Source organism: Malus domestica, chromosome 17 (genome assembly GCF_042453785.1).
Source record: "Malus domestica chromosome 17, GDT2T_hap1".
Lineage (NCBI taxonomy): Eukaryota > Viridiplantae > Streptophyta > Magnoliopsida > Rosales > Rosaceae > Malus > Malus domestica.
In genome coordinates this window covers 29,804,476-29,830,553 of record NC_091677.1, presented here as the reverse complement: position 1 = coordinate 29,830,553, position 26,078 = coordinate 29,804,476, and the positions used below count along the sequence as shown (strand labels likewise).

The 26,078-nt window shown below is 39.4% G+C and overlaps 2 protein-coding genes and 1 long non-coding RNA gene across 3 annotated transcripts; 2 read left to right on the top strand and 1 right to left on the bottom strand.

The window, feature by feature from the left end:
• Positions 1 to 17,273: 17,273 nt before the first annotated feature.
• Positions 17,274 to 18,649, bottom strand: LOC103405688 (uncharacterized). Its single transcript, XR_524463.4, has 3 exons — positions 18,508 to 18,649; positions 18,349 to 18,401; positions 17,274 to 17,565 (listed from the first exon to the last, which is right to left on the bottom strand). It is a non-coding gene; the product is annotated as an uncharacterized lncRNA (long non-coding RNA).
• A 642-nt stretch (positions 18,650 to 19,291) lies between these two features.
• On the top strand, positions 19,292 to 23,808 carry LOC114822690 (chloroplastic group IIB intron splicing facilitator CRS2-B, chloroplastic-like). Its single transcript, XM_029097624.2, has 9 exons — positions 19,292 to 19,545; positions 19,845 to 20,058; positions 20,147 to 20,231; positions 20,335 to 20,402; positions 21,247 to 21,297; positions 21,412 to 21,485; positions 23,146 to 23,204; positions 23,313 to 23,389; positions 23,602 to 23,808. Exons 2-9 carry the CDS (start codon positions 19,849 to 19,851, stop codon positions 23,716 to 23,718), a joined length of 741 nt encoding a protein of 246 aa, XP_028953457.2. The 5' UTR covers positions 19,292 to 19,545; positions 19,845 to 19,848; the 3' UTR covers positions 23,719 to 23,808.
• Positions 23,809 to 24,917: 1,109 nt separating this feature from the next.
• Positions 24,918 to 26,038, top strand: LOC114822489 (uncharacterized). Its single transcript, XM_029096868.2, has one exon. It carries the CDS (start codon positions 25,133 to 25,135, stop codon positions 25,811 to 25,813), a length of 681 nt encoding a protein of 226 aa, XP_028952701.1. The 5' UTR covers positions 24,918 to 25,132; the 3' UTR covers positions 25,814 to 26,038.
• Positions 26,039 to 26,078: the final 40 nt, after the last annotated feature.

Here is a 26,078-nt window from a genome sequence, read left to right as displayed (position 1 = left end):
ACAAGTCAGGACTAGATCAATGGTGTCCTGGCATGCCTTTGGCAAGCCATACAGATCATTGGCTGAATATTTCTTATGGAATTCTCGCATGTACTCCAAAGCCTCCCCAAGGAACGGGGGGTGCAAATTCCGTCAGATCTTGATCAAAGGCTCTTGTATAGCCGGCGGGGATAATTTTCTTTCGACCTCTTGCCTGAAATGTTCAAGGCGCGCCTTCATCTCCCCTGGTTGAAGAAGAAGTTTGATCCGTTTATCGGCCTCTTCAAACGTGGTTTCGACATCTTGGTCGACCAGCCGTCTCCCTTGAGCCAACTCTGCATAATGGCTGGAGGTGGTCGTTCATCATCAGTAGCAATGGTATCCTTCGGCCGCCATTTAGGGACCGAAGTTTCTTGGGCTGCCCGTCGGCGGGCCATGCAATCTATCCTTTGATGCCGGCGTTTCTGGGATTTGGACAATGCGGTGTAGACGCCTTTCGAAGAATGATATGTATACCAACGTTGATCTCTAGGCTCGGGAGGTTTGAAGGTTTTTTGGCTCTGCGATGATTCTGAACTGCTAGAATTACGTTTATAGTAATCATCGTCATAGAATGAAACATCAAAATCGAGGCGCCGCCTGACCGAATGTGTCTCTTCCATTCGTACTTTAGGACCAAGCCTATCAAAAACCCCTTGATGTTTTCCTACTTCGGCAACCTTCTTCTGGGTTGCGGCCGTAGGTCGTTCCGTTATAAGCGAAGAGGGCTTTTCTTCTGGCTCACTACCGACCTTGGCTCTGCATTTGCTGCATAAAACCGTTGTCCCACTGTCTTCATCGGTGGTATAATCTACCATAGGCTTGACAATAGCGGGTCCCGTTAAAGCTGTAGGTGGTTTGTTTGAACGAAAATCGGCCATGAAACGTGGCCGAGAATTCTGATTTCGAAAGCGTTGCGTCGCAACATCTTCGACCTTCCCTTTCCCTTTGTCTTTAGGTAGGTATGCATCAACCATATTTACTGTTGCTGTGGGGAACGGGTCAGTATCAACACTCATCTTCTTCTCTGGAAATTTCAGTTTGCCATTATCAATCCAGCTTTGGACGTTGTCTCGAAACACGACGCAATTGTTTGTCGTATGTTTGCTCGAATTATGGTACTTGCAATACACCTTTCCTTTAAGCTCTTCGGCCTTGGGAATGTTGTGACCAGGCCGAAGCTTGATGATTCTTGCTGATAACAGTTGGTTAAAAATTGCGTCAGCCTTTGTAATATCAAAAGTGTAAACTTTTGACTGTTTCAATTTTCCTTCAGCGGCCGAGCGACTTTTGACTTCCCTAGAATCAACCTGAGTCAATGCCTTGCAAACGTATGGCTTATCTATCACTATCTCAGCTTCATCCACACTAACACATTCATCCTCGGTTGATGCATAACTGACAGTAGGATTCTTATAAATCGTCCCCCGAGTTGGAGCTTTCGAAGTCTTTTCCTCACGGAGCAAATAATCATAATGTTCGACATGTTGGGCTAATTCGTACATATCCCGAAAGTTTGCCCCCAAGAATTTCTTTTTGTATTCGACGTCGAGGCCGTTCAAAGCAAGCCTGACGAATTCGACTTCGGGTAAAGGCACTCGGCACCAATTCCTGGCTGATTTGAACCTGGTAAGATAATCCATTGGTGACTCATCAGATGCTTGAGCCATCCGTGCTAATGAAGAAACTGACATCTCCATCCCTGGCCGATAAAACTGCTCGTGGAATTTCTCGACCAACTCCTCCCAGTATTGGACGGAATTAGGAGAGAGATTGATATACCAGGCAAATGTTGATCCGGTCAATGAGAAATTGAACAGCCGTAACTTATGGAAATCACTATTAACATCCCCACATTGCGCGGTGAAACGAGCCACATGCTCCAACAAAGACAGGGATGATTCACCGGTAAAAAGGCTGAAATCTGGGATTTTGAAACCCTTCGGGTATCCGAACGTTTCCACGTAAGATGGGTACGGATGAATAAACTTAGGAAACTTCGGCCCTTTCTTCATGGCCGAGTCGATCATCCTCTGGACTTCGGTCATATCGACAGGTGTTGCCTCGACCCTCTGGTCGGTTCCGTCTGACCTACTATTCGACCCTCCTCCTTTTTCCAAGTTAATTGGTTTGAGCCGAACAGGAATAGGCGCGGCTGGTGCAATTGGTAACAGATTGTTTCCTGGTGGTAAGTGTTGGAGAAGATCGAAAGGCCTGCTGTCACTGACTTTACTAACCAGCATTTCGAGCAATCTGATTTGTCGCTCATTGGAACTGAGTATCACGTCATGCAGCTTGTCAATGCCTCGACTAAACGTCTGCTCGACTGACCGAGACTGCTCGTCTAGTCACTTTCGAAGAAATGACCTTGTTGGCGAATCAGATCCTTCACCACCATCCTCATCGCACTCTTCTACTATCCCTTCATTGATGGCGCATGTGTTTCTGTTAGGGATTTCTAGACCGCGTAGTTGACCGCCGAGATTAACTTCTCTCTCTCAACGAGTCGTGCTCGTGGACTCAGGTGTCACAGCGTTAAGGGGATTCTGCGCCTGTGGCACACTTTGTCCTATGCTCTGATTTGGCAAATCGGCTGTCGACTTTCCCATAGCTGTTTTCTTTTTTACCGATCGTGTTTCAATTGGCATGAACTTCGTAGTCTAGCACTGGGTCCCACTAGGCGTGCCAAAATGTTGACCCTAGAAACTACAAAGCCTACGTGGCGCGCAGGCCGAGTAATCTATAAGCTAACTACGTCATTCGGTGATTGCGGGGCGTGCCAACTCGTCGGCCGAGCTCGGCCGAGGAGTAAAATTTGTTGATGTTGCGTTGGGTGCGCGGCTGACTTCTGCGTCTTGCGATTGCGGCCAAGAAAGGAACGCATCTCGGCCTCTTGGGCTCTCGAACTTGAAGACAAGGTTACTATTTTTCAAGGTTCTAAAAAACGCTAGGCGCTAGTCGGGCGGCGGGCTAGCGCCTAGCGCCTAGGCGGCTAGGCGGGCGCCTGGGCGGCCTAGGCGGATTTAGGTAAATTTCTTGTATATCTTGTAAATAAATGCATATTGACACAAAAAAAAAAACTATACTTGTATGGATAATAAAATAATGATAAAATGCAAATTAGGTACATTATTTCCATAAGTATTGGACGAACTTGTAGTAAATCCATCATTTGCAAATTAGATGCACCATTTCCATAAGTATACCACCATGAAACCAAAAAAGAAAAAAGCACGCAATTAATAAAAAATAAAAAATAAAAAAAACCTCCTAGGACCGCCTAGGACCGCCTAGGGCCGCCTAGGACCGCCTAGCCCGCCTAACCCGCCTAGCCGCCCTGCCCGCCTAGACCGCCTAGGCGCCGCCTAGCCCGCCTAGGCCCAACCCGATTTTTCCTCCCGATTTGCCCAAAAACGCCTCGGTTGCTAGGCGCCCAGCGCCTAGGCCCGCCTAGGCCGTTTTTTAGAACACTGCTATTTTTACGAAGTTCAATATCAAATTCGGCTTTCAACGTGCCGAATGTAATCACTTGTAACACCTCACTTCGCCGAGAAGGCTGATGAGATGGCCTCGACCAATAAGGATTCAGAAATCCTTCTCGACCAAGACTTGGATAGGTAATCAGTTGTTCTCGCCGCAGTGCTGTTGATGCCAACGGAAGATACTGCGAGACCAACTGATTCTACGGTGACAGAGCTATCTATGCCGACTTAAGATATCACCGGTTGCTTCCACAGTGCGGTTGATGCCAACGGAAGATGTGTCAGCGAAAAATGAAAAAGAAAAATCACAAGTTGTGAGAATTTGCGCAGGGCAATTTTGTATTGATTTGCAGGGGGCTTGAATAATGCGCAGTCTCTTCTATTTATAGCAACGACCCCCCAAGGTCGAGTTAAAAACCTACTTGGACTAGGTCTTCTTCTCCTGATCAGTACCAACTCGACCAGTCCTACTTTCACTAGGATTGTGAACCTAGTCCTTAACCGAGCCAGATTCGCTTTCTGAATTACTGATCCCGTCGAGACTCCATATTGTACTAGGACTCGACTTGCGTTCTGATCAAACTAACCTAGGCTTGGAAGCCCACGAGCTGAACGATCCATGGCCCTTTTGCCGCACGGCCTCTCGGGCCGAGAATGATCCTATCCTCGGCCCAAACTATTATTTTGGGCCCAAACAGACTATTAAATAATTTGTGTATTAAGTAAATGATTAAACACTAGTACTAATAAAACACGTGAATTTGTCAATTAGTCATTGTCATGTACTATAATAAAAACTAGTTATAAAGAACTAGGCAATACGAGTATTAAGTAAATACAAGAACACTAATCAAACATCAAACGAATACAGATGAATAATCATAAACATGAATATAAAACATCTCAGCACAAGAGAAACGAAATTTTCCTCCCATTTCTATTCAATTTCCATATCATTAGCCTAAATAATTCTTAGATTTTTCTGCAAATCTAGGTTTGCGTCTAGTGTTCAATTTGGGTAGATATGATTCAATCAAAGATGTCGGTTGCCATGATTTATTTGTGTTGAAGGTGTCGAATTGGTTGGCTTTCAAAATGCAGATTTGGTCATTGCATTTTTCCGTTGGGTCAGCATTGACTAGACAATTATGTAAAGCTTGAAGAAAAATAAGATACATTTGAACATAATTTGGGTTGCGCTTATAAATATAATTTTATTTTTGTAAGTTTTGTGGGGCTTAAATTACTTTGATGATTTTAAAGTTAAACTACTAAAAAAAAATTTACTATAAAATACAACAACCATAGTGTATATATTGTATATTAAATATGTATTATTGTAATTTTATTCTACATAAATTTAAAAAATTTAAGTGTTATTTATTTATTTTTATTGTGAGATTTTCTTATTATCGTTAATGTTATAAATTTTACTTGATTTGTTACCCAAAATTTTTTTACTCTCTCTTATACACTCATACTCATAAATGTTTTGAAATTAAAATATTGTAAAACACATTAAAATTAAAAATATCAAAATAATCTACAAATACCAAACACATTAAAAAAATTCATAATAATTAATGTACAAGTGTAAAAAAGTGAAAGAATATATAGACGCTTGGGATTGCATCCTCCACGTGTAGACGATGGTTACATTGTTGTTTAGATTTAAAATCGTCCAAACCCTCATGAATAGTGTTTTTTATTTGACGGCAAAATTAATAAAATTAATAATAATCATTGTAGAAATGTGAAAAATGTAAAAAAAAAAAATTACATACATACATGCATATATATATACACACACATACACATATACAATTACTCATAATGACAAGCTTTACAACTTTTGTGAAGGGGTCAACTCCAAAATCTGATATTATGGTTAACTGAAATATGAGTCGATGTTATATAGTTTCTAGAAACTTTATAAACTCCAAGCAATGTTTTCACTAAAGGTAAATTTAGAATGTATTATGAACGACCAAAACTTTCACAGCCCGTCCCAGAATTACTAAATACCGAGGACGTGAAATTACGGAAACGCCCTTAAACAGGATTAAGGTGCGTAAATTTGGTATTTGTTTTACACTAAGATCCTAAACTAGGGTTAGAATTATATTAGTATGTGTTAATCTTATCTGTGTTTGGACTTTAGGTGGGACCCTACCCTTAAATCATTCCCTAATCTCTAGATCCATGTCTCCTTCTCTCTTATTCTTCGTTCATTTCAGACTTAGTCACTCTCTCTCTCTCTCATTCTCTCTCTTACCCTCGTATACACTGCAAGAACCAAGAACAATCACAATCCTACACCAACGTTCCATGTAAGATCACCACGACACTCCTTAGGACCTCACGAGCACGGGAATACCAGTTTAAGGTAAGTTCCATTTCGGAAACCCTAGTTTTAAAACATCCCGTGTAATGGCACTATTCAAAAACTTAAAAATGGTTGTGTTTTAGGTTGAACAAAGCTCACAGTGAGCTTAAGGAGGTCACGAGGAGGCTCGGAGTGCCTCGTTTGAACAAAATGGACGTCGGGATCGTCGGGTTCGAGTTTGGCCGAATTTGAAGAATTTTGAAAGGTTTGATCTTGTTGTTTTTAGGCCTTAAAACCCTTCCAACGTGATTGTACATGTGAAATGCTTCATTTTGGTATAAATTACGTGAAAAATGGACGAAAAATGAAGAAGAATAGTGGATTTGAAATTTTTCCAGAAACCGGCGAACAGTCGCCGGCGACCGGCGACTCGCCGGAGAAGACAGGGAATATTCCGTCAAAACTGACGGAATATTCCAACGCCGTTACCGTTACCGTTGGATATTTAACGGAATATTCCAGGAATATTCCCTAACGCCGTTCACTGTACCGTCAGTGTGCCTGGCACGTGGCCGCGCGTGGGGGGCGCGTAGGTCAGTGCCACGTCAGGCGCGTGGCGGCGCGTGGGACCTCCAAAAATTATTTTAAAAATATGGGGATGATCCTGAGGTTGTGTAGGTCACGGTGGTATATTCATATACCCAATTTGAGCAACGTATGAAGAATTTATTACCTAGTTTGGTTTAGGTGCGTTAAATGTGCGTTAAATGATTGTTTTAAGTTATTTCACTTCTAGGTGGAACTTCTAACGAGGACGAGCACATCCAGGGGCGTCAAGGGGGTCACGACCTGGCGACATACCAGTGAGTGGGCATTGCTTTCTATATATATATACCTATATACTCGATTTCCCCAGAAATCAAATTTAAATGAAAAGTATATTGAAATGAAATGAAATATGATGTGATTGCCATGCATAGAATGTTATGGATATTATGAACTGTCGTATAATGCATATATGTATGATGGTGCTGTGTAAGCACAGGTAAGTATTTAATTAATATTATGATGATGATGATGATATATTGAGCTCATATCCTGCACCATGGTTTAGTGCTTATAGTATTCACCGCATCGCACGCTCGCCTTGGATCCAAGTAGATGTTGGTCGTACAGTCCACGCGGAGTGGGTACGACGGGCCAGTCGTAGAGTGTTAGTGAGATTATGACTGGTGGGTGACCTTAGGTTATTGTATACAGATGATTGATGAGAGAAGCACTACAGCGAATATTACCATGAGTCGTTCAAACTACATTAGGTGGTTCCGACTTATGTGCAGAAGGTCGGACAGGTCACGCGGAGTGACTCCGGCAGAGAGTGAGATTGATAGATGTTGAGCTCTAGGTTCAATCGTTCAGGGCTATTAGAGGGCCTCCGATTGATTATTTCTTTTACCTGATTTATATTATGTCAATGCATTCATACTAAACTGTTGAAATTGGCATGGTACATTCTTATTGAATCCGTTATAAGATTGATGATCGAGACAGTTGAGATATATATGATATATACTATTTTTCTGGGAAAGTATACAGGTTTTCCAAAAAGGGGTTATAAATGTGGATTTATGAAATGATTTGGAAAAGCTTTATTTTCGCCCACTCACGTTTTCTGTTTTTCGCCCCTCCAGGTTCTAGTTGATAGTTTAGGCGTTGGTGGCCTACGAGGACTGCTTCGGCGTTCTGACAGACTAAATAAATGTAGGATTTCACCCGAGGGTGTTGTAAAATAGCTATGTTCCTACTTGACTACACCTAGACGCTTATGCTCTGTTTATGTGTGTTTAGTACACTCTTAAGCACATAGAATGCTAGGTTGTAAATAACTGCAATTAGTGGTTTTCGTTGACTCGTATTTTATTATTAAATCGTTTCCGCTTGCGTTATGGTTACGTCACGTTCACGTGACGGCCAGCATGTCCTAGTCTTCGGGTTAGGGTGTGTCAGTTTGGTATCAGAGCATAGGTTGCAGTCCTGTATAACTAATGAGTTCTTCTATTGATTTTGTTATGTTTTCTGTCAGAATTATGTCGCCTCGTAGAGATCATCGCCGTGCTGCTGAGCCTAATTTCCCCGATATAACTCAGCTAGGGGCAGCAATGGCTCAAGCTTTTCAGGCTAATATCCGTCCTCCTCAGAGAACGCCCGTAGAGACGATGTATAATCTGAAATTGGAAACCTTTGAGGGAAATGAAGGTTATGAAGGGGCAGAAAAGTGGTTGGATCGGATTGAGCAGACCTTTCAAGTAATGCAAAGTCAGGGAAACCTGCCAGCTAATAGATGGGTGGAGACTACCACCTGGTTTTTGGGCCGTGAGCCAGCGGCGTGGTGGATAAATCAGTCGAGGCACATGGCACCTGAAAGGACAGCCGAATGGGAGGTATTTAAGGAAAATTTTATGAAGAGATTTGTTCCTCCGGAATATATAGATCGCAAGAAACAGGAATTCACCAGTCTGAAGCAGAGAAATATGTCCGCACATGAGTACTACAGGAAGTTTACTGATTTATCCCGTTATGATTCTGATTTAGCGGGTAATCAAGCAGAAATGCTTCGTCGTTTCAAGCTAGGATCTAAGAAGAAGTACAGAACGTTTGCCAATGCACTTCCTTGTGCCGATTATCATGAGTATTTTGAGATTCTGGTCCGGATGGAAGACTCTGATAATCTTCCGGACAGTGAGGATGAAGAGGATAAGGGTAATGGTCAGAAGAAAAATGAGAAAGGTAAAGGTGTTTCCATTCCAAGACCTCGTCAGATGCAGAATTTCAAGAAAAGTGGAATGAGTTCGAGTTCTTCTAGTGGTGGATTTAGTGCCACAGGTCCGAGGAGAGGAGGTGGTAGGTTTGGTAATGGACCTAGATTTTCTGGTCAGAGAGGCTTTGGTGGTACTGGTAGTTCGGGTCCTCCGTTATGTCGCTGTTGTAATTTCCGACATCATGGGGAATGTATGAGAAGCAGTGGTGCATGTTTTACATGTGGTCAGACAGGACATAGAGCTATGAATTGTCCCCAGAATCAGCAGAGGCCCCAGCAGCCTGTTATGCCAACATCAGCACCGACTCAACAGAACTTTAATTCAGGCAGTTATGGCCAAAGTGGTCGTGGTGGTGCTTATCACTATCAGGGTGATGCTGCTCCTTATGCTCCGGGACAATATCACTATTCCCAGGATCCTTATTTTCAGAGTGGATATTCTCAGGATCAGGGAGGTTATACTTCATATCCGTCTATGCCAGCTAGCGGATCTCAGTGGTATCAGGGGGGTCAGCCCCAACAGAGCGGAGTTGCTGCTAGTAGTGCAGGGTCGTTTAGGCTGCCTGCCCAGGCAGGTCAAGGACGTACTCATCAGGGACGAGGTAATCAGAGTGGCAGAGGTCGTAGAGGACGACAGCCAGCTCAGGGACGTGTTAACCACATCTCGCTGCAAGATGCTCAGAACCATCCAGACTTGATTATGGGTACGTTGAATGTTCTTGGTCATTTTGCTAGAGTTTTGATTGATTGTGGTGCTACACACTCTGTGATTTCTCATACATTTGCTCAAATGACGCAACCTCATCCTTCACCTCTAGGGTTTGATTTAGAGTTTGCTATGCCTAGAGGGGATAAATGTTATGTTGATAGTTTCTACTCTGGGTGTCCAGTGATGGTAGATAATGTCATTATGCCTGCTAATCTTATTCCGTTAGACATCGTGGATTTTGATGTGATTTTAGGGGCGGATTGGTTGCATTATAATCGCGCCCATATAGATTGTTATGGGAAATCAGTTACTTTTCTTCGTCCTGGACTACCTGAGGTTACTTTTGTGGGTGAAAGAAGTGGAGTGAGACATGGTGTTATTTCAGCTATAAGGGCAAAGAAATTGTTATCCAAGGGTTGTCAGGGATACTTGGCACATGTGGTGTTGAATGATGTTGATTCCAGTAGTGTGGAGGAAGTCGGAGTAGTCAGACACTATCCTGATGTATTTCCAGATGATTTGCCTGGATTGCCTCCAGATAGAGATGTGGAGTTTTCGATTGAATTGCTTCCAGGTACAAACCCTATCTCTTTGACTCCTTATAGAATGGCACCAGCGGAATTAAGAGAGTTGAAAATTCAATTGCAAGAGTTAATTGATAAAGGTTTCATTCAGCCTAGTTTTTCACCTTGGGGAGCTCCGGTGTTGTTTGTAAGAAAGAAAGATGGAACTTTGAGATTGTGCATTGATTACAGGCAACTGAATCGGGTGACGATTAAAAACCGTTATCCATTGCCTCGTATAGATGATTTATTTGATCAACTCAAAGGTGCCTGTGTGTTTTCTAAGATTGATTTGAGATCTGGGTATTATCAACTAAAGATTAAAGATGAGGATGTTCATAAAACAGCTTTCAGGACTCGTTATGGGCATTATGAGTTTTTGGTGATGCCATTTGGATTGACTAATGCTCCTGCAGCTTTCATGAGATTGATGAATGAAGTATTCCAGGAATATCTTGACAGGTTTGTTATTGTTTTTATTGATGATATCCTGGTATATTATAAGTCGAAATCAGACCATATTCGACATCTTAACTTGGTGTTAAGGAAATTGAGGGAACACCGATTATATGCCAAGTTTAGTAAATGTCAATTTTGGCTGGATCAAGTGGCATTTTTGGGACATGTGGTATCAGCTCAGGGAATTCAAGTGGATCCTCAAAAGATAGTAGCAGTGGAAAGTTGGGAACAACCTCGAACCGTCACTGAGGTGCGGAGTTTTCTTGGTTTGGCAGGTTATTATAGACGGTTTGTTCAAGACTTTTCTATGATTGCCTTGCCATTAACGAAGTTAACCAGGAAGGATGTTAAGTTTGAATGGGATGAAAGTTGTGAGCAAAGTTTCCAGCAGTTGAAGTATTGTCTTACTCATGCACCTGTGTTAGTACTTCCTGATGATAATGGTAACTTCGAGATCTACAGTGATGCTTCTTTGAATGGTTTGGGTTGTGTTTTGATGCAGCATAGTAGAGTGATTGCCTATGCTTCTAGGCAGTTGAAGACTCATGAAAGGAACTATCCGACTCACGATCTTGAGTTGGCAGCTATTGTGTTTGCTTTGAAGATTTGGAGACATTATCTCTATGGCGAGAAATGTAAGATCTTTACAGATCATAAAAATCTTCAGTACCTTTTCACTCAGCATGATCTTAATCTTCGTCAGAGGAGATGGTTGGAATTGTTAAGTGATTATGATTGCACGATTGAGTACCATCCGGGTCGTGCAAATGTAGTAGCTGATGCTTTGAGTAGAAAACCTCAAGGGCGACTTAATGCCTTGTATGCCAGTCGTGTTCCTCTTCTGGCAGAGTTGAGATCTACTGGAGTAGAGTTAGAATTGGAAGAGCAAAGTGAAGCTTTTCTTGCCAGTTTTCAAGTCAAGCCAGTCTTAATTGATCGGGTGCTTGCAGCTCAATCGTTGGATGAAGAAATTCAAGAATTGGTCAGTTTAAGAAAGGAAGGGAAGAAGAAAGATCTCAGGATCCGAGGATCAGATGGTATGCTTATGCAAGAGAACAGGATGTATGTGCCTAATAATGAGGAACTGAAGAAGGAAATCTTAGATGAAGCACATTGTTCGGCTTATGCTATGCACCCAGGAGGAACTAAAATGTATCATACCATTCGACCATTCTACTATTGGCCGGGTATGAAGAGGGAGATTGCGGAGTATGTAAGTAGGTGTATTGTCTGCCAGCAGGTTAAGGCTGAAAGAAAGAAACCGTTTGGAAGATTGCAACCACTTCCCGTTCCCCAGTGGAAATGGAAGAATATAACGATGGATTTTGTGTATAAGTTGCCACGTACACAAAATGGTTTTGATGGCATTTGGGTGGTTGTAGATCGACTTACCAAATCAGCACATTTTATTCCAGTAAGGGAGAAGTACTCTTTAAATAAGTTGGCACAGTTATTCATATCGAAGATTGTAAAGTATCATGGTGTCCCAGTGAATATTATTTCTGATCGAGATCCAAGATTTACTTCTAAGTTTTGGACAGCTTTTCAAGAAGCTTTGGGTACTAGATTGCTTTACAGTACAGCTTATCATCCACAGACAGATGGTCAGTCAGAGAGAACTATTCAAACACTCGAAGATATGTTGAGATCCTCTGTGATGCAATTTGGTGATTCTTGGCATGATCGCTTGGATTTGATGGAGTTTGCCTACAATAATAGTTTTCATTCGAGTATTGGAATGTCTCCATTTGAAGCACTTTATGGTAAAGCTTGTCGTACGCCATTATGTTGGTCAGAGGTTGGTGAAAGAATACTCGAGGGCCCAGAGATTGTGGATGAGACTACTCAGAATATTCAGGTAATTAAATCTAACCTGAAAGTGGCCCAGGATAGACAAAAGAGCCTAGCGGATCGACATACCACGGACAGAATGTATAATGTGGGCGATTATGTATTTCTGAAATTATCGCCTTGGAGAGGTGTGGTTCGCTTTGGGAAGAAAGGAAAGCTAAGTCCCAGGTACATTGGACCTTATGAGATCACTGAGAGGATTGGTGAAGTTGCTTACAGGTTGGAGCTACCTCCAGAGTTGTCCAAGGTACATAATGTGTTCCATGTCTCGATGCTTCGGCATTATGTTTCAGATCCTTCACATGTGATTCCTCCTCAACCATTGGAAATTAATCCGGACTTGACGTACGATGAGGAACCAGTGACTATACTGGATTGGAAAGATAAGACTCTGAGGAATAAGACTGTGAGCTTGGTAAAAGTATTGTGGAGGAACCATTCAGCGGAAGAAGCTACTTGGGAGACAGAAGAACGGATGAGAGATATGTATCCGAGATTATTCTATGAGTTTTGATGTTTTGGTTGGTGACTGGAATTTCGGGGACGAAATTCTATAAGGAGGGGAGATTGTCACATCCCGTCCCAGAATTACTAAATACCGAGGACGTGAAATTACGGAAACGCCCTTAAACGGGATTAAGGTGCGTAAATTTGGTATTTGTTTTACACTAAGATCCTAAACTAGGGTTAGAATTATATTAGTATGTGTTAATCTTATCTGTGTTTGGACTTTAGGTGGGACCCTACCCCTAAATCATTCCCTAATCTCTAGATCCATGTCTCCTTCTCTCTTATTCTTCGTTCATTTCAGACTTAGTCACTCTCTCTCTCTCTCTCAATCTCTCTCTTACCCTCGTATACACTACAAGAACCAAGAACAATCACAATCCTACACCAACGTTCCATGTAAGATCACCACGACACTCCTTAGGACCTCACGAGCACGGGAATACCAGTTTAAGGTAAGTTCCATTTCGAGAACCCTAGTTTTAAAACATCCCGTGTAATGGCACTATTCACAAACTTAAAAATGGTTGTGTTTTAGGTTGAACAAAGCTCACAGTGAGCTTAAGGAGGTCACGAGGAGGCTCGGAGTGCCTCGTTTGAACAAAATGGACGTCGGGATCGTCGGGTTCGAGTTTGGCCGAATTTGAAGAATTTTGAAAGGTTTGATCTTGTTGTTTTTAGGCCTTAAAACCCTTCCAACGTGATTGTACATGTGAAATGCTTCATTTTGGTATAAATTACGTGAAAAATGGACGAAAAATGAAGAAGAATAGTGGATTTGAAATTTTTCCAGAAACCGGCGAACAGTCGCCGGCGACCGGCGACTCGCCGGAGAAGACAGGGAATATTCCGTCAAAACTGACGGAATATTCCAACGCCGTTACCGTTACCGTTGGATATTTAACGGAATATTCCAGGAATATTCCCTAACGCCGTTCACTGTACCGTCAGTGTGCCTGGCACGTGGCCGCGCGTGGGGGGCGCGTATGTCCGTGCCATGTCAGGCGCGTGGGGGCGCGTGGGACCTCCAAAAATTATTTTAAAAATATGGGGATGATCCTGAGGTTGTGTAGGTCACGGTGGTATATTCATATACCCAATTTGAGCAACGTATGAAGAATTTATTACCTAGTTTGGTTTAGGTGCGTTAAATGTGCGTTAAATGATTGTTTTAAGTTATTTCACTTCTAGGTGGAACTTCTAACGAGGACGAGCACATCTAGGGGCGTCAAGGGGGTTACGACCCGGCGACATACCAGTGAGTGGGCATTGCTTTGTATATATATATACCTATATACTCGATTTCCCCAGAAATCAAATTTAAATGAAAAGTATATTGAAATGAAATGAAATATGATGTGATTGCCATGCATAGAATGTTATGGATATTATGAACTGTCGTATAATGCATATATGTATGATGGTTCTGTGTAAGCACAGGTAAGTATTTAATTAATATTATGATGATGATGATGATATATTGAGCTCATATCTTGCACCATGGTTTAGTGCTTATAGTATTCACCGCATCGCACGCTCGCCTTGGATCCAAGTAGATGCTTGTCGTACAGTCCACGCAGAGTGGGTACGACGGGCCAGTCGTAGAGTGTTAGTGAGATTATGACTGGTGGGTGACCTTAGGTTATTGTATACAGATGATTGATGAGAGAAGCACTAGAGCGAATATTACCATGAGTCGTTCAGACTACATTAGGTGGTTCCGACTTATGTGCAGAAGGTCGGACAGGTCACGCGGAGTGACTCCGGCAGAGAGTGAGATTGATAGATGTTGAGCTCTAGGTTCAATCGTTCAGGGCTATTAGAGGGCCTCCGATTGATTATTTCTTTTACCTGATTTATATTATGTCAATGCATTCATACTAAACTGTTGAAATTGGCATGGTACATTCTTATTGAATCCGTTATAAGATTGATGATCGAGACAGTTGAGATATATATGCTATGTACTATTTTTCTGGGAAAGTATACAGGTTTTCCAAAAAGGGGTTATAAATGTGGATTTATGAAATGATTTGGAAAAGCTTTATTTTCGCCCACTCACGTTTTCTGTTTTTCGCCCCTCCAGGTTCTAGTTGATAGTTGAGGCGTTGGTGGCCTACGAGGACTGCTTCGGCGTTCTGACAGACTAAATAAATGTAGGATTTCACCCGAGGGTGTTGTAAAATAGCTATGTTCCTACTTGACTGCACCTAGACGCTTATGCTCTGTTTATGTGTGTTTAGTACACTCTTAAGCACATAGAATGCTAGGTTGTAAATAACTGCAATTAGTGGTTTTCGTTGACTCGTATTTTATTATTAAATCGTTTCCGCTTGCGTTATGGTTACGTCATGCTCACGTGACGGCCAGCATGTCCTAGTCTTCGGGTTAGGGTGTGTCAAAAACCATTCATCTTTCTGAATCCTTTAAAAGATTATGTTTTCAAAAAAGAAAATCTGAAAAGACAAATTTGGTGAGAAGAATGGAGCATAAATGTAAACGACAATCAACAGTTAAATTTCAATCTATAGTTTATGTGATTATAGTGGCAAATTTCAAAGTTGAGCCATTCACGAAAGTTGTAAAGCTTGTTAATTAGTACGAGTGTTTATATAATTTTTTTCACTATTTTTCTGTTTTTATGTGATACTTGAAAGACAAATGTGATTTTATGTTTGAAGTAATATTTATGCGGCAATGTGGTATGTGTATACTATTTAATATAATATTTTTTTATTTGATTATTTATTGGCTTAAAATATATTTTCTTTAACAGGTAATGGGTTAGGTTATATTACCTATTAATATTAACTAGTCAATTTCTGGTCAATTCATATACCTATTAATTTGAACGGGTCTTACACGATACGACCCGTTAAAATATCGAGTATGACACGAAAACGATATAAACATAAAAAACACGACACGAATGTCAGGTCTAGATATTTCTCATCTTATATATAGTTAAGGAGAAACTCGAGTGAATATGTGAGTTGGAATTCAAGGTAGGTCCAATTAGGTTTATAAGTTAACATCCAAGGCTATTATATGACTATTCCTCAGCTTTAGTTTACCCAATTGCTATACAGAAAGGTGCCAAGGATAAAAATAGATACATTCGTCATGCACATTGCCAACAAAATGTTCCCATTTTCTGTTTTTCCATCAACTGTTATCACTAGGACATAGGACAATACTGTTTTATATCTTGAAAAAAATGTAGTTTTACTACCAAATAATACAATTTATGTTACCGCCCAAATCAGTCAATGAGTTAGTTCATGATATAAATGCAAAAATAATAGATGTAGAAGCTCGTGGGGTTTCTTTTGTTATTAAGAAGTTATTGTGTAGAAAGTAAGTTTATTTTGATTGCAATAAAATAAATTAAATGAGTTTGGTTTGGGGAGTTGACTTTGGATTTAACTACCAAGTTGTATCTTTTTGGGATATTGAAAGGGTAATCCTAGGGAAATCAAAAAAATTTAAACCAAATTTGCAAACCAAATGATATGGTTGTGGATTATTGGATCATTATTTCAGCGTTAATTAACGTGCTTAATTCCTATTAATGATCCATACTTATCGAATTTCATTGAGTGATTCTGGAACTCTACGTTTTTTGCAATAAAATACCATGACAAATGTCGGAGTAAACAAGGGGTGAACTACGAATGGCTTGATCCCGTCTTAGGGTACGTAGGCAATCTAACGCAAATGTTAGATGCAACCATGAAATAAAAGAAAAAGTTACTACGTTATCGAACTGTTTGGTTGTTTTTGGTCAAGTTTCGGAAACGAGGGATGGTAGCTTCATAAGTACTTTATGTCGTCATGTGTCGATCATGGTCGTATCTTGAGATCAAGGCGTGACACTCTACACCTCCTCTATACTCAAAACGACATAGTTTTAAGTATAAGCACGCTACAAAACTTTAGTATTCTTTTTCCGTAATGCTATATTTGGAGGAATGAAGCCAAATAAGAGATGCATAAAAAAATATACAATAACGGATTATAAATGCACCACATTTGCATTACAAAGGCATATGAGAGGGATTTGCAACTCCGTCTAGCATACATTTGTAACTTGGTAATGGTCATGTAGTGCATTTCCGCATCTAAAGTTTTATAGCTTATTGCTTCTTCACTTGGCTTAAATCCCTTACACCCAAACAAAGCCTAACGGTCAAATTTCACCAATTTAATATAACCATGGAAAACAAATAGCTTGGAATTGTAACTCAATCTCAAATGTCTCTCAATCCTCAAACAATCAAGAATTGTGAAAATTAAAGTAATTTGAAATTTGTTTAAATTTGATCAAACATTCAACAGCTTGAGCTTTTGGGCTAAGCCGAAGATCGGTTGGGTGTTGCAGATCAAAAATTTTAAATCAGACCCCAAACATGTTTTACTTTCCTGAATTTCCCATTGTACTCCCCCATGATCAATTTTCCAGTAACTTTTTTTTTTTCTTAAATCTGCTTCTCCAATAGTGAACAAGCTAGAGTGCCTTGGAGAACTTTAGGGCCCAGAATTCATGAGATTAATTCTGAATTCGAACTATTTAAAAATATTGGGCAGGCAGAGCAGACAGAGATAAATATTTAAAGGAAATGACTCAATCTGTCTCTCTTTTATATGCTTACATGATATTGATCAAAATGAAAATCATCGTCCTCTCTTCGCCATCATCATCAAACGTCAGTCAAGCGACAAGAAGCTGCCAGATCTTCTCTCCTGCTGCTCATGGCACTGGAGTGACGAGATGCCCCGAGACCAAAATCTTCACTCACGTTCGCAGCAGAGCTCTGCACTAACCACACCAACTGTTGCACCAGTTATTTATAATAAGATGTCTGTAACTCGGCTAGAATAAGTCTTGCAAGATTTAGTTTCTTCGAGTTATGTAATATTTTGGCAATTTTGTAGTGTTTCTTTGTTTTAGGTAATTAAGTATTAGAAGACTTTGGATGCGGTCCCTAGCTATCAATGTTCTTTGATCGAAACCTTGTTGATTTTCAGTTTTTAACCGAAGTCCTTGACATAATAATGTATAGGTTATTATATTTTTAAAACTAAAAATTGAAATATAAATTGTTTGATATTAGGGGTTTTTTACCCGATTGTAACTTAACTGTAATTTGCATCTAGATGTGAAAAGAGAAACATTGTACAAAATTTGCTCGATTTGCATCTGAGGTTTTTTTTTAGTGCACATTAAGTTACACATCTAAATAAGAATAGTTCGATCATTTAATCTAATAAAATATAACTCTTGTTCAAATGAATATAGGGTAAATTACATTTTATCCCTTCAAATTTGAAGTCGATTTCAATTCCTTACAACATCTTTAAAACATTTCAATTTTATACATTTACTTATTATTTTATTTCAATTTCATACATCCGTTAGAAAATTTGTTAAGTAAACTGTTAAGTGATGACGTGGCAAATATGAAGTCTACATTTGTGTTATGGTTGTCAAATTTGTGCCAAGTGGCAAAAAAAAAATTTATGCATTAAAATATAATAATATTTACCCTATTAAAATAAAATTTTAATTAAATTAAATTTAAAAAAAAAAAAAACAGAACCCAGAAATGATTCACCTCCTCTTCCCATCTCCGGAACCTTCAAAACCTTCAGATTCACCTCCCTCTTTCTGCAAATCAAGATTAAGCAAAAAAAATGTCAATCAAATTGCAAATTCAAATTTGCAATATCAAATTAAAACGAAAAAATTGCGTAAAATCGCAATAAAAACTAACATTTCTCGGACCGTCTGATCGGAGACCTTCATGAAATCCTTGACGAATCTGAAATAATCGGAAATGCGCGATGAGATTGGAGAACCAAAATTGCGACTGAATCAGAGCGAATCAGAGAAACTGAAGTCAAATTTTGGAGGAATGCAATAAGATTAAGGAAGAAAGAAGAATGACCTTTTAGTAGAAAGTTGAAGAGAAAGGAAAGCAAAGGATTTTCAGATCTCAGCGTTCGTCGCCAGACGCGAGAGAGAGAGGTGGGGGCGGGGCGGGGCGGTATGGGGTGGGTTTTTGGATGGGAGGGGAGGTGGGTCGGGGGTTCTGGGTTTGTTTAGTGTTTTTTTTTTTTTTTTTTAACATAATTTTTTTTTTGGCCGCGCATAAATTGGCAGTCGTTAGCATAAATGTGGATCTCATATTTGTTACGTCACCCCTTAACGATTTACCCAACAGATTTTTTTAACAGATGTATGAAATTGAAATAAAATGATAATTAAATGTATGAAATTGAAATGTTTTAAAGATGTTGTAAGGAATTGAAATAAACCCCAAACATGAGGGGGTAAAATGTAATTTACCTATGAATTTAAGGAAAATTAATGAAAATGGTTTGAGAATTTTGAGTTCTAACAAAATAAAAGGTAAAATAAATAGTATCATAATTAATTTTTTAATGTAAAAATATAATTTTTCGTTAAAATAAACAATACCGTAGCTTTTCGTTAAAGTTCTATAAATTTATTGTATTTTCACCGTATAAGATCCGTCAAAACTGCCAGAGTAAATTGGGCCAATCCATCAATGAGAAGGTGCATTGGGCCAAATCAAAGTGAAATTCTGGGGTTGTTGCTGGTATATCCTCAAATCAGATAAATCTTAGATCTTTCTTATTAACTCTATCCTCTGAAACACCTCCGTCTGCTACTGCAAACCATAAACAACTTCCAAGCTCTCGTCGAGAAGCACCTCCTCTCTCTCTCTCCAACTTCCTCACATTCATATATCCTCACGTCAAATTCAAACTCCAAAATTTGCAGCCAGGTTCGTTTTGCTCCTCGTTTTTTAATTCTTTCGTGATTTTTCCCCTTCTTTCTCCATATTCTGCTCTTACCAAGCTTGTCTTTTAATTTTATTTTTATTTTTTTGTGTATTTCTTTTCTGCTTAAGCTTATATTTAGTGAAGAGTATATGAATTAGAGTAAACAAGAACAAATAATCTCAGAATTTAGCCAACTGGGGTATTAAAAATGTTGAAACTTGGCCAGTTAATGAAGTGCTAAGTGGTTTTTAATTCAAACCCATTGCTAACCATACTTCTAATTTGTGTTTTGTATGTTTAGGTCAATGTGGTATGCTGTCTCTGCCCCAAACTATTGCATATCGTATCCGAGAAGACCTTGCAGCCCTCCTCTGAGGAAGTATTCGGTTTCCACAAGTTTTCGTGTGAAAGCTTCCTTACCGGATAATACCAATGGTGCTAAAGTGGAGTACACTCCTTGGCTGATTGTTGGATTGGGTAACCCTGGCAACAAGTACCATGGGACTAGGCACAATGTAATATTCCACCTTTATAAACTAGTTTAAGTGTTTCGGTTGAATTCTTTTTCATTACCCTTCTTTTCCTGTGGGTTTTGTACACCAGATTGGTTTCGAGATGATTGATGGTATTGCTAAAGCAGAAGGCATTGCGATGAATACAATACAGTCGAAGGCCTTGATTGGAATAGGTGGGTCTTCAGTAGTATTTTAAGTGTTTCAATTCTTGTTTTTCAATTCCACATTTTCATGTGTTTTGGTGTTCATTTAGATTCTTTTCTGTGATCAGTACAGGCTCCATTGGAGAAGTACCAATTTTGTTGGTGAAGCCTCAAGCCTACATGAATTATAGCGGAGAATCGGTGTGTTCTCATCGTTTCTGTTTGCTCTTTTTGGTGTCAATTTTGGCTCACATAACTGTTATACACTCCACTACCCCTAAGTGTTCTATGATAACTTTGTATTACTTATAACCTAAACTCTGTGATGTCCCGACGAAAGTGACAGGATACTCTATACTGGACAGACCATTAGATTGAGAATCCATAATGTAAATTTCTGTTGCACCTAATGGAAGGGTTCAAGTAAACTTCAAAAGGAGCTTTCGTTTAGTATAATTATTCGTATTTTCCTCAACGCTGCAATCAGTTTTTGATGGAAGAAGAGCTGTGTTTCATGAAATACCGTCTTCCAGGAATATGTAAAAGTAATAATGATTAATTAGCTCCGGAGTGTGCTTTCTGCAATTGATTACAATCATTTACCATTCACTCACGTAGAGTTTAACCTGGCTGTGAACTAAGCAATGGTGATTTCTATATCATTACATGTTTGAAAATTTCAAACCATATCTTTCATTGTGGTGTGTAATCAGATGATTGACATTTTCGAGCTCGTGAAAAATTATAAGACTGATCAATTTTGTTGGCAAAATGGAATAACGTGATGAAGCGATGTGCCATTTTCATAAATATTTTTCTTCATGTTCATGTTTATGGGTTTAGCCGACCCCACTTAGTGGGAAAAGGCTTTGTTGTTGTTGTTGTTGTTGTTGTTCATGTTTATGGGTGCACTTATGCCAAAATATCCATGAGCATCATAGTATGTATCTCCTTTTCTTTAGTTGAATGAGTAAATGCCAGTGTGATTAGAGCTACCTTACGATTGCATTTTTCCATCACTTATTCTCCTTTTGTTATTCTTAAGGTTGGACCACTTGCGGCATATTATCAAGTACCCCTACGCCATATTTTACTGGTATGCATTTTTTGTATCTTAATGTCAGCTTTACAAGATTAATAAATTCCTTTCTTTAATTTAGTTCATCAAGTTCAATGTCACATTACATAAATGGGAGCCATGGACTTGTAGGTTTATGATGAGATGAGCTTACCAAATGGTGTTCTGAGGATTCAGCCAAAAGGTGGACATGGCTATCACAATGGGTATGTGTGAATATTAATTTTGAACAGAATTCATATGAAAATTTATCTATCACTTTCCTATGTTCTTGAATAAATATGTTTTCAAAATCAAGAAAAAGTAGTTTGATTCTTTTATCTCTTAACGATGCATAATGTTAGTTTGTCCAACTAGTTTCTGACTTAGAATTGAAGATTCTATAACTATAATTAACCTACTAAATGAGGTGGATTCTATGGTAAATTATATTTTCTGTGGTATGTTCTGATTGATGTCTTTCACGAGAGCTGCTAAATTAACTGTGTTGACATTCCTAATGAACAAGTATTAAGGACATTTTCTCAATTTTTGCAATCTGTACACTGTGAAGGTACGTTTGCATGGATGCTTTCTGTATAGTCCATTGTTAGTAAGTTTTCATGTACCATTGTGATTAAGTTCCATGCTTATTAAAAAGGATATGGAGCAGGAATCTTACTAGATTCAATTAGAGGTGTATTAGTGGTGATGTCATAAGAAGAAGTAAAAGTAAGTGGTTTTAGGTTCTTAGTGTTGGCTGAATAGCAAGTGGATGAAGAAACACCCTGTTCGTGTCCTTTTATCTATAGATTCCGAACTAGAAATTAAATAAACATTATACTGATTCTAGAAAGGGATACTTCAGTCTCATATTTTAGCTACCCATACTTAATTTGACGGGTTTGACAGTTTGGCTACAGAAAACCGATATTTTTTCTGTAGATTGTTTAGTTGTTTACATTTAAGCCTTTATTTCATTGCAAAATCAAAGGGTAACCATGCATCACTTTGTTTTTTTTTTGGTTACAACCATGCATCACTTTTCCTTGATATGCTTAGGAAAAAAGAAAAAGCCAATCTGGCTCAGATGATTTAGTTTAGAAGGAAGCAAAGACTATACATAGTCTTTCCGGGGTTGTTTGTTTGAAATCCTCTCAAAACAAATCTTTCCCTTTTCCATACAGTTAGAGCTTTAAAAGTCCAAATGAATTTAAATTGCTCTTCTCAGAATCTTGTAGAAAAATGGTAGAGTCGGGGCACACTCAAAGTTGTTGATATGTGTGCTACTGGGTTTTATGTGAATTTGTGGTTAGGTGAAGTTATAGACTGGAGGTTGTTTGATAATATTGGAAGTGGCAACAGTAACATTTTATCTGTCTCAGAAAAATTGTGCTTGGCGTGGATCATTTGAAAGTCAAACTCTTCTCTAGCTTGTTAGGGTTGCATATTTTCCTGTCCTTATTAAACCACTACTTTTTTATCTGCCATTTATGTTCCCTGATTCTTGTTTACCCAATGCTTGGCCATGAAGAAAGGAAAAGATTTAACCCAACTCGTACTGCCCCTAACCAAAATTACATTTTGTTCTTATTAGCTTTCTATTGGTAAGCAAACGCAAAAAAAATTAAAACTTCTGTTTCTTTTGTTTCTTCCTCTTTTTCTCTCTTATTTTCTCTTCTCTCTAGTTGAAAGCATACGGAAGGCAGGAAGGAAAGAAAATAATTATGAACAGCTTGAACTTAATTGTCCTGTGACACATTCTTTTAGAAATGCTGATCCACGTAACTCCGTATCAGGCAATACAAAACTGATTAATAACGCGTCTGCTGAATCCCGCTCCTCTCATGTTCCAATCTTTTTATAATTGCTTTCTCCTTGTTGCAGTGTAAAAAGTGTAATGGGCCATCTGGACGGTTGTCGTGAATTTCCTCGGCTGTGTATAGGTTTGTTTCTTCAGTACTATTTTCAACTATTAGTTAGGTGTCTTAGTCCAAAAGGGTCTATACTTGCCTTAATTGGAAACTAAAAGAGGAGTATGAATTATGTTTCAGGTATTGGAAATCCACCTGGAACTATGGACATGAAAGCCTATCTTCTACAGAGATTCAGTACAGTCGAGAGACATCAGGTTTATCGTCGTTTCTAAATAGTTCTGACTCATGGTATTAAGGAAATTCATTGATCACTTAAATGGTCAGAAAATATTTGCTTGCCCACACGCTCGCCATGCACATTCAAATGTTCACGCATCTGCAATTTACATTGTCTGTTCACTTGAATTGGTGTGAATTTCAACCTGTAATATCAAATTTGACCAATATCTGCTATATATGTGAACAGATTGATGCAGCACTGGATCAAGGGGTTGAAGCTGTAAGGACCCTGGTGCTGAATGGATTTGACCAGAGCATCACTAGTTTTAATTTGAGGCAGAAATACAAATATCACAAAGTGTAATTTGCACAAATCCTTCTGTGTGTCACATATTTCTTCTGAAACAGGTTTGTAATCTGCATAATATTAATACCATGGCACCTTAGATTTTCACATCGTGTATCGATAGTTAAAAGCGACTCATCTTGCCTTCTTGACCGATGTTTTGAGTCCCACTTTGCCCCCTCCGTCAAGTTTACCCGTATAATTGGAATCAACACTGAATTATTCGCATCTTTCCGTTAATTAATTTCCGGTTTCTCGCCGCCGGCCCGCCGCCGTTCTGGGAAGGATAGTGTAAAAAAACTGGAGTTCTTACGACGGCACAGACAACACTAGAAATAAACGCAGATATGGGCTGCTTGAGATTTTGTTAATTTCAGGCATTAGCAATCAGTAGTGAGGAGTTTCTGTGTTGAAGCCGAAAGGTTTCAATTTTGTTAATTTCACAGCCCCTAGGTTTGTGGTGGTTTTCAAAGCGGCCCACAAAGTTTTAATTTTTTTACATAGGTTTTAAAATTGTATTAATTTTTTTTTCTAATAAATCATTTGAATATTTATTAAATAAATGATATGGTAAGCATGACATTCAAAATTGATTTAACATGTAAGTCATATTTGCACCATATTAACAAAAAAAAAAAACTCTTCAATTCAATGGGAAAGTAGACATTCAAAGAGACAAAAAGTATAAATTGATAAAATTTTAAAACATCATGGTGCAGGATGAAAAAAAAATTAAAACCTCATAATCCATCTTATAAATCACCTCAAATAGACTAAAATACAATTAGCCAATTTTTTTTTTCAAATGATAGGTTTTGTTAAATTAATCACTGATAAGATTCGAACTCACGCCGTCATGCAGAAATTGAACTCCTTTCTACCACTATGATAAATGACAAAGGTCTACGATTGGCCCTATGAAAATCACACATTCACACCAAGCAAATCTCCGGCTCATTGTTTACAATATTTGACCAATGGAGACATAACGGGCCTCCAAGTGGAAACCTTACAAATCTCCGGCTTGTCTAAAGATCCTAAAAAGTCTTTCCCCGCTACAAAAAGAGAGAGAACTTTTTTGGAAAGTCATATCATCTGACGGCAATCTATGACCAACAATAAAAAGATCAACGGCTCTGGAAAATCCATCACGGAAAATCAGTCAAATCAGACCGTCGATAGGGTATCCAAAGCGATTTAAAATCCGAACGTTAGGATGCAAGAAAAAGAGCAACCTCCATTTATCGACCGTTGCAAATCCAAAATTTTCAATTGCAAAGAAAGAAAAACCCAAATCACAAACTACAAATGCCATTATTGAATCACCAACAAAAACTCAAACTCTGTCTCCGCACACTGATTGAGATTCTAGAGAGGGAAAGAAGACGAAAGAAGAAAACAAAACTTAGCTGGGACCTTGAATTCTTCAACAATGGCCGAGACTAACAGCTCTCTGCAACAAACCAATCAACAAAACCCAGCTTTTCAATCTCTCTTCCAAGCCATCGACCCCATCTCTCTCATTCTTTCCCAGAACCCTACCCCAGATCAACATCCAGCCCCCCTGAGGTTCGCCACCGAGAGCTACCCCATGGAGAGAGGACCCAGATACACAGCCTACGCGGAGCTCAGAGAATCGCGGCTAAAGAGGAAGTACATGAGCCCAGAGGAGCTCGAAGAACCCGAATCGAAATCGACCCCATCGAAGAAACAAGTCAAGTTTCAGACCCATCTGACCAATTCGCGAAAGGGGTCTTCCGTTCTCGCTCAGTCGGTGCCCGACTTCTCAGCCGTGTTGCGAAAAGAGAACCGCAAGCCGCCGTCGAGGCTTCCGTCGATGCAGGAGATGACCCCACCGGCGAAGAGTTCGGCGAAAGCGGCGAACGGGGTTTTGTCGAATTCGAGAGGGAGTAAGTCGGCGAGCGCGGGGGAGAAGAGGTACAACAATGGCGGAGGGGTCATGGCGAGGAAGAGCTACGCGAGTATGGAGGAGTTGAAGGGGTTGTCGACCGCCGCCGCTAATGCTATTAGCGGCGAAAACAGGGGCGGAAGGAAGGCCAATGGCAATGCAAGAGCAATGCCAAAGACTGTTTTGGGATACAGACAGTTCTGAAAGTTTGGTGCTTTTTGGGTTTTTTTTTGTCTCGATCCATTCTTTCATTGCTGAACATTTTGCTTGAGGTTTTATGACCTGGGAATTTGATTGCCACTTAAAATTCTTTTCTTTTTTATTTGTTTCGGAATGTAACTAGTAAATGTTAAAGTTTGATGGATTGTTTATCATCCGAAGGTTAAGAAAAGCAAACGAAAAGAGTGAGAGAAAACGTGAGTATGAAAACATCTTCTCTTCTCGTATTTAGCCAATTACAAACGATATA

Excerpts from the sequence above, each read along its gene's own strand:
- LOC114822690 (XM_029097624.2), top strand. The coding sequence starts at position 19,849 with ATGTGGTATGCTGTCTCTGCCCCAAACTATTGCATATCGTATCCGAGA. Across the intron at positions 20,232-20,334 it reads GAAGGCCTTGATTGGAATAG|GCTCCATTGGAGAAGTACCA; the intron begins GTGGGTCTTCAG and ends TGATCAGTACAG. Across the intron at positions 21,298-21,411 it reads CCCTACGCCATATTTTACTG|GTTTATGATGAGATGAGCTT; the intron begins GTATGCATTTTT and ends ATGGACTTGTAG.
- LOC114822489 (XM_029096868.2), top strand. The coding sequence starts at position 25,133 with ATGGCCGAGACTAACAGCTCTCTGCAACAAACCAATCAACAAAACCCA.